At 29.1% G+C, this 11,464-nt stretch overlaps 1 protein-coding gene across 1 annotated transcript; it reads right to left on the minus strand.

The window, feature by feature from the left end:
• Nucleotides 1–6,853: 6,853 nt before the first annotated feature.
• Nucleotides 6,854–10,902, minus strand: LOC127286371 (uncharacterized). Its single transcript, XM_051312770.1, has 4 exons — nt 10,393–10,902; nt 8,361–9,346; nt 8,130–8,200; nt 6,854–6,933 (listed from the first exon to the last, which is right to left on the minus strand). Exons 2-4 carry the CDS (start codon nt 8,951–8,953, stop codon nt 6,854–6,856), a joined length of 744 nt encoding a protein of 247 aa, XP_051168727.1. The 5' UTR covers nt 8,954–9,346; nt 10,393–10,902.
• Nucleotides 10,903–11,464: the final 562 nt, after the last annotated feature.

Here is an 11,464-nt window from a genome sequence, read left to right on the forward strand (position 1 = left end):
TTCTGAATTTGATTCTTCAGATTAGGGGTAGTTTTTTCCATTTAAAAAAATTCAGATGGTGATGGATCAATGCTGGCTTTATTTTTTGAGTTAGTAGAGCAAAACTACATACATGTAAGGTTCTGTATTTAAAAAAAGCCGGTAATATTAAATTTTTTTACTTCTTAAATTTGAATTTTACTATTTAAGGGTGGTTTTTCGATTTAAAAAAAATTTAGAGGGTGAGGGAGCATTTCTGGCTTTGTTTCTGCATTGCGCTGGAGTAAAAATTTCTGGTTATAAAATTTGTCAATCAGTTATTTTATTGTTTTATCTCCTGAATTTGATTCTTCAGATTAGGGGTAGTTTTTTCAATTAAAAAAATTCAGGGGGTGCTGGATCAATGCTGGCTTTGTTTTTGAGTTAGTGGAGCAAAGTTTCGTAGATGTAAAATTCTGTTTTTTTTAAAAATAAGTTGATTTATTTTTTATCTCCGAAGTGTGAATTTGTCCGTTTAAGGGTGGTTTTGGTCGATTTAAAAAAAAACTGAGGGTGATGGAGCAATTCTGAGCTCAGATTCGGTTTCAGCGGCCCAAAATACTATAGGAAATATATGTCTAGTTCAAGAAACAGACAACTTTTTTTTTGTGTGCCTGTGTAATGTAACTGTTTAATAAAATATAATTTAAACATTATTGTAGAACTCTAGTCCTCGAATAAAATCTTCGACGAAGTGCAACATACTTTCATGATATGCACGTAGTAATTTTACATAATTTCAGGTTAAATCATTATTGATTCATTATTGATTCATTATTGATTCATTGTTGATTCATTATTGATTCATTGTTGATTTAACCTTAAATTATGTAAAATTACAACGTGCATATCATAAAAGTATGTTGCACTTTGTCGAAGATCTTATTCGAGGACTAGAGTTCTACAATAATGTTTAAATTATATTTTATTAAACAGTTACATTATAGAGAGTATTAAATTCACTTTGTGATAATTGTTTCAAATTGATTTCTGCAAGTTTCAATTTTGAGATTAATATTTGAATTTGGCATTGTCAATGTTTATTATTAGAATAAATTTTGATTTAAGTTATAAATTTGCTTTCTCTTCCCAAGTATTGTGAGAGTTATCAAAGCCAAGCCATTTGACGAGAACTTTATTTCCACGTCTCTTGAGAATTTTTTCAACCAGATAAATATCTGGATATTTTACTTTAAGAAGTTCCTCTGCATAGAATCCTCCACTAATGGGTTGATCTTGATAGTCTTTGAGTTTATAAGTTATAGGTTTAGTTGATAAGACTTGATCTATTGTGAATATTTCTGTTGTCCGATTGGGAGTGTAACCTTTCTCAAACACTTGCTGACTAGAACATTGTCACCAATTTTAAACTTTGCTTTCTTTAAAGGTATTTTTCTTAGCTTCAAAAATCGTTCTTTCAAAATCTCAACATCTTCTGCAGTAACATCTTTCGGCTTCATTCCAATAGTCCGATGTTTAGTGTTATTATAATTGGAAATGAGATTAGGTAATATATCATACCATTTATAATTTCCACGTAGACTGAATTGCATCCACATTTTTTGTTTTAGAGTTCGATTAAATCGTTCAACAATAGATGCTTTTAAATTACTGAATGTAGATTTTTTGGAATACGTCCTTGTATGAATATGGATTTCATAGCGTTAGTGACATCTTTTCCATTTTTACTTTTTACAGGAACAGCCCAAGCGTATTTGGAAAATATATCTATAACTGTTAGTAAATACTTAAAACCTTTATTTACTTTGGAATAAGGTAACATTTCTACTAAATCTGCTTGCCAAGTGTCATCAATATCACGCATGTCGACTCGGCGGCGATGATAATTCCTCCTTGCCTGACTATGAAGTTCAGTCACTACTGTTTTCTTTTTGTCGTTCATTTTCTAGAGTACTCAAACGAGCATCCAATTGACTAATAATTTCAGCGTTTCGATATGATAAATCAGTATTTATTTCTCTTTCCAAGACTTTTAATTTTTCGTTTATAGAGTCTTCGAGAATTTTTAATAATATATAGTTATTGTCAATTTCTTTTCGCAGTGAAGACGTTACTTGATATATTAGTCTTAACTCGTTTTCGACTAAACGTTGTGCAAGTTGTAAATTAACTACGTCAGTTTTTTCTTTTGCATCAGCAACATTGGAAATTTTTCTACCCTGTAAGTTGAAGTGACCTTCTGAGTTAAGTTTAAAACTAATTCCAGGTGGACCTGGAGGTCCTCTTGCGACCCTTACAATTCCTCTTTCATTAAGAAGATGTCCGAACACATCAATGCTCATCTTAAGACTGAGAGAAAGTTGATGGAACACCTTCTTTTATACTTTTCTTGAGCCTGACTAAATGAAACAATAATTTTCAATATATAATTTGCGCTTCACGTAATTCTTCTATGATTGACATAATTTCATTATTGTGACTGGGATTCCCAGCTGCTTGAGATGCCATAAGCAATCGAAGACGGTCAACCAATTCGTTAGGATCATCCCAATAGATATAGTCTGGTTGAAAACTTTTTTTGCAATCATAAAATGTGGTAGTGAAGTGCCAGTTTTCGATCGTCTTTTTGGTGTTTCATTATGAGGAAAAAGTTTTAAAATAATATTGACATATTTAAAAGTTTTACTTGTACGTATAGGTTCAGAAGAACTATAATTTTTTCTGTGAGCATTGGAGATGATGAGAATTTGTTTATAATTATTCATATCATCATCGCTAATGTATGAAATTTCAGATTTATTTTTAAATAACAGTTCCAATAAACCGGAAGTAATATTAAAACGTTTATCACCAACATTTATTAAGTGATCTTTAAAACTTATTGGTGCATTACCAATCTTGAGAGAACCATTTTTAACCTTATATACGCCGTACAACGTATCTAAACATTGCTTTCTATTATGATCTAGCAAGTATATATGTATTTATTAACTACTTTATCATATTCAAAGCCTGGAATTACTGATGTTTCATCTTCATCAGCACTCAAAAAATTCATACTATCATCTAATTCATCTTTACTTTTAATTACCTCCTCCTTCTTTTCTATCTTATGATTTTCATGTTTAACATCAGAGAGGTTAACAATTTTCTCTAAAGGTTGAACTATAGGTTTAAAAGTTTCACTCAAAACATTTTCAACAGCTTCTTTTCCAATTTTTAACATGTTATGTTTCCGTCTAATGGCCTCACTAGCTTTGGCAGTTTGGCGGAGATACTCTTTCTCCTTAGGAAAAATGTTGTTAGTTCAAAGATGTACACTAGACTAATACTCATGGAACCAATCACCTTCTATTTATAGTGTTATAAAGCAGTCAAAACCTTTCCTATATCTCCCCTTATTCAGATTGCAGTCTTTATCAATGACTACGAAGCCATATTTATCAGAGTTCCAACATGTTGAACAAAGCTCACGAAACTTGGTAAATGTCATGTCTGTATTAACATGATCATCATACACATGTTTTAAATTTGTTTCATCCTGACGAAAAAGAACTAATAAATTAACATTATCTCTTACTAAATGTTTGGGAATCCTCGCATATGTCTGACAGAGATAAAAGCAATCAACATTGACATGTCTACCCATGCAGAAGAAAGCTCTTATATTATCTTGCTTTACACAAGCTACGTCATCAAATATAAAAATAGAATTTGGCCTTGCACCTTTTGGGGAAATTACATCTTCATGCTCGCTAAAAGGTTAATATTTAATTCTCTTAACACTACCTATAACTTTTTCCAAAAATTTGTACTTTGGTTGGTGAAGAGATTTTGAGTAGAGATAAATATTCTTAAATCTCAGACCATTTGGATGTAAAATTAGAGAAAGTAGTACATTTGTTTTACCACAATTTGATGGTCCACAAAAAATTGCACGAATACTACCAGACAACAAACTACCATGACGCTTCACTTGCTTCTTATCGTACTGTTCTACAATCGCATCTAGATTCACGACTGGAAGCTTGTGATGTTGTTGCTTGAAACGCATTCTGAAATAGACTGCTGTAAAAGGTATAAATACAACCCTTATATAGCTTACGAGTCATTCTACTTTTAACTTTTATAGAGTGAGGTATGATTATACATCACCGCTCCCGAGGTAAAGGTTTAGTTAACAGGCTTATAAATAAGTTACCATTTGAATTACACATACCTGGTTATCAGTACTGTGGTCCAGGTACTAAATTGATAAAGCGTTTAGCACAAGGTGATACAGGTATAAATCAATTAGACGAAGCTTGCAAAGAGCACGATATTGCATATTCAGAGAATCGTAATAACGTTCAAGCAAGAAACGCTGCTGATAGGATTTTAGCTGATAAGGCGTGGCAACGAGTTTTAGCTAACGATTCCAGTGTAGGTGAAAAAGCTGTTGCTTTAGCTATATCTGGTACAATGAATGTCAAATCAAAATTAGGTATGGGAATGAGAAGAAAAAAGACATCTAAAAATAAGAAGAAGAAGCAAAAACAATTTGTATTAAGAAAAATTGTTGATGCTGCTAGACATTCCATTATTCCGGGAAATCATACTCAATCTACAATCAAAGCTGCAGTTGAAAATGCTCGAAAAGCTATTAGAAGAGCAGGTGGTAGAAGTCAAATTTTAACACCTCGCATTCTACCAGTACCTTCAAAAGTTGGTGGTCTCTTACCATTAATTCCAATTTTTGCTGGACTGAGTGCTCTTGGAGCTCTTGCTGGTGGAACAGCAAGTATAGTGAAAGCAGTTAACAACGCGAATGCAGCAAAAGAGCAGTTGAAAGAAGCTCATCGTCACAATAGAGTAATGGAAGATGTTTCTTTAGGTAAAGGTCTTTTCTTGAAACCCTATCGACAGGGATTGGGACTTTATTTGAAATCTTACTCTAAAGGATTAGGTATAAGGCAAAAAAAAGATGTTTAAAAAAAAAGTTCTCATAAAACTTCCTCAACGAGCATTAACTAACTATGATTTGCTCAAATACGCTAAAGAGTTAAAAATTCCTCATTTTCGAGGAGTATTCATGCGAAATGAGTTGCCAATAGGAGGACCTCGGAAAAATAAATCTTCCATTATTAATCTCGATAATAAGGATGGTCCCGCAACACATTGGGTTGCTTATAAAAAGCTTCAAGATAAAGCATTGTATTTTGACAGCTTTGGTAACCTTCAACCACCTTTTGAGCTTATCAGTTATTTAGGCTATAATACCTTGATACAATATAATCAGGACAGTTGTCAAAGTTATGATACTTTTCATTGTGGACACTTATGTCTTAAAATTCTAAGCGATCAACTCAAATTCTCTAACAAATATAACCTATATAAATACATGTAATCATATGTGAGCAATCAGTCTACAAAAAGTCATCATCATGGATGAATCATTTACTCTAACTATTTCAGGTAAATCATCTATACACTGTAAAAAACCTCGACTGAATTTTACATCGACGCTCGAGGGTAATAAAAGGACCCTCGACGCTCGTGGTGATTTTACGAACTAAAAGTAAAATTACATTGTCGGACTGAATTTTAATTTGCTGAAATTAAAATTTATTCTGACAAATGAAATTTCATTTTAGAGTTATTATTTTTCAGTTCTATAGTTGTAATTTTACAATCTAAAGATTAATTTTCGTAAAGAATTAGTAAAATTAATTTTTAAAATGAAATCTGAATATTGGTTATATTTAATGCTAAGAAAATTGGATTGAAATAAAGGTTATGTTGTACGGTTCGGCGAAATTTAAAATTTCATAACTTTTCCAGATCATTTTTTCCAAAATTCCACAATAATGATATATTAATGTTATTTAAAAATTATTTCAATTTTGAAAATGAGCTGAAAAAGTAATGAAACCCTAAATTGTACGCGAGACCGTATATATCGTCTATTTGAAAATAAAAATGATTAATGGTAAAATTATTATTAAAAAGCAATATTTATTTAAAATAAAATATAAAATTGTGTATTTTTCTTTGGACGACCAAATTACATAATATACTCCTCTGCTTATCTGAAATAATTAATAATCTTAATTAAATTTAGTGAATTTTGGAAACATTCCTTTTTTGTAATTATTAAAGTTAAAAATATGAATAAAGCAAGATTTTCAAAAATATTTTGAGTTGAAATCTGGAGGATCAGCCTAATTAATAAATTTTTTAATCCTTTAACCCAGTAATTTTTCTATTACTCACCTTAAATAAATTTTTAATAAATCAAATTTGGAAGTTTAAGGGGTTTTCAAGTTCAATATTACTCTAAAATTGATTGAGAAAAAAAATTACACAAATTAATTTTAAAAAATTTTTAAGAAAAATAACTTAAATTGTTGTAAATCTAAAAATCTTAAACATTTTTTGCAGTTAAATTTATTAAGAAATAAAAGAAAAACTTTCTAGTAATATGAAGCTATTCAAGAGAACCGAGAATTTTTAATAAATAATTGGTGCCATAATTTTATCCACAATCACTTATTTTAATTTTTGAAGTAGTAATTAAGATATTTTACCTGTCTTTAAGAAATCTTAAAGATTTCTTCTATTAGCCGAGCATTAAAATTCCAACACTCTAGTGATAATAATTCAAAATCCTGTCTGATCTAAATTGGTTTTAAGAGGAAGAAGATGAACCGGCAACATTTATGTCACGAAGTTTATTATAAAGGCACATAACTTCTTGTAAAGCTATTGTATGATGGCGAGCTTTACTTTTGTACATGGGTTTTATTGGACTCATATACATTTCAATAAAAAGTAACGTTGCAGCAAAATCGTCGTTGTAACTTCTATTAAAGACGTACGTGGCAGCAAACAAAAATTAGTAGGCTTTAATAAACTTTGTCGTTTTGAAAACAGAAATTTCATCAATAGTTACATAATATCTGTTCGGATCTGTATCTGCAAACAAACATGTTGAAATTAAAATTTCAATTTTTTTCAAAATAATTTTGTTCATGATACCTAATATTATAAAAAATACAGGCTTCGCACTTATCTACTAAAAGCTACTATTTGCTACTTTTTCTATAGTTTCCTACTATTTGACTACTTTCTTCACAATTTTTTATATTTAATTTTCCTTTAAATCATTAAAATAGATTAAAATAAAGATGTACTTTTATAATCTTGGTCAGATATCCTAATTAGTTTTAATTCCTAATTTAATTTAATTCCTAATTAATTTTAATTAGTTTTAATTCTACTAATTAGTTTTTAAATATATTTAAAAAGTAATTAGTAATTTAGCTTTATAATTTTTTTTATCCACTAAATTTAAAAACGCTGAAAAAAGTAGCCAAATAGTAGCATACTGTATAGACAAAGTAAAAAAAAGTAGCTTTTAGTAGATAAATTAAAATTTTTAATTCTCAATTTTCTGTTCATTTTCTAAAATTTTTGTATTTTAAAACAATTTTTCCCTCAAATTCTCATTTTTTTGAATTCCTAAGAACATCGTCTTTTGTTGCAATGTATGCTTTTCAAAGATTTTATATTTTCTTAAATTTTGGAATTTCTTTTTTTTTTTAAATTTTCATTTTTAAGAACGATTTTTTCCCTTAAATTTTTCTTTTCTTTTAGGAATTTTAAAAATTTATTTATTTATTAGGGCCGGGCGTTTTTTAAGTCAGGGAATTTTTTTCTTTGGGTTTTAGACATTCTACATAATTGTTGAAATTTAAGAATTTAATTTAACTTAAATAATATTAAAATGTAAATGAAAATCATAATTATTATATAAGTTAATTTCTTACATTTTGTTATGAATTTTAAATTCCGATGAAAATTTTTTGTTAATTTTATTTAATCTTTTTATATTAATTATTAAAAAAAGTTAGTTAAAAATGAAACGTCAATGTCAAACTATAACACTTACTATTTCAAGTGGGTACTTTAAAAAAAACAAAATTATAAATTATATATATTATATAATTATAAATGCAAAAATATAATATTTTTCCGTGGCTACTTTGTCCTACTTTATTTAACTTTAAAGCTACTTTTTACTACTTTCTTTTAACCAACTAAGGAGTGTGAAGCCTGCAAATACTAAAATTAAAAATATATAAATATAAAAAAAATAAAATATTAAATACCTATTACTCGTAGCAGGCAAGGTGTCTCCGGCAGTCCTAAACCAACCAATTTCGCTAAATCGGACATCTGCCTTAAAAATAAATAAATATAAGATGATATATTTTTATAAAGTAATAAATTATTATTTATTACTTATGCATATATATTACTATTTATTATTAAATATGTATTATTTATGTAAATAATTAATTAAAGATTATTAAAATTGTAAAAAAATAAGAAATGATTACTTAATAATGTTAAACGTAAAAATTTTGTCATATTGTTGAACCATTCTATCGGTGAATTGGGTAATTTCGTGATCCATCAACTTCTGGTAATGCCAAAGTAATATATTATAAATAATAAGCGCTGGCCACTCAGTAATAACTTCAGACATCGCTGGAAAGTTGTTTAAATTGTTCAGAAAAAGCCTTTGAGCTGTATATGTAGCATTTAAATGATTAAGGAGATCAAAATTTTTGTCAGCTTCAAGTGTAAGAGCAAAATCCTGAAGTAAATGTTTTCTTTCAGTAATACTTTCCTCACTTTCTCCATCTGGGTGATTCTCGGGCTGCCAATTTTTGCATCCTGCTTGAGTAATTGCCAACCTTTTTTGATTGGATAAAGTGACTTTCTTAGCCTGTTTCATAAAATTGTCTTGACTGCACCTCAGCAAATAATCGTATCTGTTTTTCAACTTTTTCTTTGCGATGTAGTAGCCTTCACCAAATGAGCCTCCTGCATCGTTTACATCTTTGAAAATTTTAGGATAGTCAGCAACCATTTTCTTTGCCACACAAACGAAGGCATTTTCTTTTAAATCTGAACAAAAACCTTTCATCTGATCAACAATTCTTACTATAAAAGTATTGACTAAAAAATTTGTGCGTTTCCCAGATTGTAAGTCACTCCAGTAGACATCTCCTTCCTGAGGCCATAAAATGTTAAAATTTTCCCAATTTACTATGTCAATCGTAATTGAAGTTCCATTTTCGACGTTTTCAAATTCGCTACCACTTTCACATCTGGCAGAAATTTTAGAAGGTGGCCCATTCGTTAATGATTGTAAACTGTTGGAATCTTCGATTTCTTCTGAATTAAAATTTCGCTTCGAGGAAAATTTTGTAAATTGCTAATTAGAACCTGGATCTGTACGGCTCGATTTTTCAGATAAATTAAAATCAGCTTGTTTTTTTGGTCTGTCGAAATTCCAGATCTTAAACATACACTTCATCTGAAAAATAAATTGTTCGAATTAAAAGCGTTTAAACATAAAAGATTGTTCTAAAGGCATAAAATATCAAATAAATTTCTCATAGTTATAGAATAAATAACCTCTGAAAATTTAAACGTTACCCACACAGCACGATATCTTCCTGGAAGCTTCCCGGGAAGATCGACGCGATTCACATGGAAGCAACCAGAACATTTCTAGGAAGAATAGGATGTCCGCCTCACAGGAAGCTTGTACCAGAATCTTACAGGAAACTTTCACCGGAATCTTCAGGGAATCTTCCACCGGAATCTCTAGGGAAGCTTCCCTGGAGCTTCTGGCGGGAGGTACATTTTCATAATATTTTAGAAAGAATGAAATTTCTTTCTTATACTATAATAATATACAAAATTAAAAAAAAAACTTAAAATAATCTTTAAAAATTTTTTAATTAATCTTTCGCCGGAAGCTCCAGGGAAGCTTCTCTGGAGATTCCGATGGAAGCTTCTTTAAAATTTCCGGTGGAAGTTTCCTAGTAGATTACGGTAGAAGCTTCCTGTGAGACGAACATCCTAATCTTTTTAGAAGCTTCCTGGAAGCTTTTATTTGAGTATCGCCGATCTTCCTGGGAATCTTCCAGGAAGATATCGTGTTGTGTGGGTAATAATTCCATTATATTAATTAAAGAAAAATATTTAAAACATTAAATTTTATACGGTTTTATATAGTTCTGTTCGCATATTTAAAAAAATAAATACTCACTGTATTAATTTGAAAGTTAACACATCTTGAATGGTATGCTCTTATTTCAAAATTGAAAATTTCATGTCATAATATTGTTATGTCATATTTTAAATAATTATTAATTTTGCCTAATCTAAACTTATAATTATACCCTGTTCTAACTCCTTAATTTAACTTAGTTAAATTAACTAAGTTGGGGAAAGGATTATTAAATGAATGTTTCTTTAAAAATAAAAATTATTTATTTAAATAAAAGTGTAAATGTTCTTAATTGACAATCAAATATTTTAGAAAATCTATTTAATTTGATTTGGTAAAACTACCTTTTTATTTGTGGTGGCGGAGTTTCCCAATCTTCGTTTCTTGGCACCTGACTTTGATCTTCTATTGAGGTAATAAAGATTTTATTACTGGAAACCTTTTAACTGATGACAACACTTTAAAACTGTATTTTACACTTGTTATGAAGAACTTCTTGTATATATATTTTGGGACTCGATACTATGATCTTTTTACGTATAATTTGGGACTGCCTTGTTAGTGAAAGGTCTCCCATTATATAGTAATATTTTCCAATGTATTTCTCGCAGCGGGACCAGTTCGCCTCTATGGGTAGATTCAATGTCGGGACCTCACAGACACGAAAAATCTTTATTGCTTTTTCTTTTAGTAGTGGTGACTCCATAATAGATTTCCTGGTTTTTTAGATCGTCTTTTCTAATTTTAAATATTAAGAACATCACACCTTTATGAAATATAATAATTTTACATATTGATTTACATTGATTATTTCTGTCTATACATTTAGTTTTGATAACAATTATTTTTGTTTATAAATACATTTGTTATTTGCAAATATTTGTTTATTTATAAACACTCATTTATAATTTAATATTTAAAATTAATTATTAACAACAATTATTATTTATTATAAAAAAATGTGACGGTGACATGATTATATATTTGTTTATTTATAAATATATTTGTTTATTTATAAACAATTGTTTATTCACAAATATTTGTTTACAAATGTTTGTTTATTAAAGAACAATTATTTATTTACAAATATATTTATTTATAAAAGAATTTATTTTATATAACTATTTATTTATTAATTATTATTAATTATTATTATTTTTATAAAAAATGTTACGGTGACGTGACACCTCCCCCCCCAAATCGAGCATGGTGGTGAAACGAAGTGCAACAACATGGTCGACAGTTTTGTTTACATATATTCGTAGATTTTTTTTGTTTGTTTACATAAATTATTTAAACGAAAGTAAGTATATTCGTTGATCTATTAATTACAGTATGAGCGTGATTAAATTCCTTCTTCGTTTTTATTTGTTTACATGGGCTTATAAAAAAAAGATAAGTCCTTTCATATCGAAG

The sequence above is a fragment of the Leptopilina boulardi genome, unplaced genomic scaffold (genome assembly GCF_019393585.1).
Source record: "Leptopilina boulardi isolate dan_hultmark-lab unplaced genomic scaffold, ZJU_Lbou_2.1 LbouV2_353, whole genome shotgun sequence".
Classification (NCBI taxonomy): Eukaryota; Metazoa; Arthropoda; class Insecta; order Hymenoptera; family Figitidae; genus Leptopilina; species Leptopilina boulardi.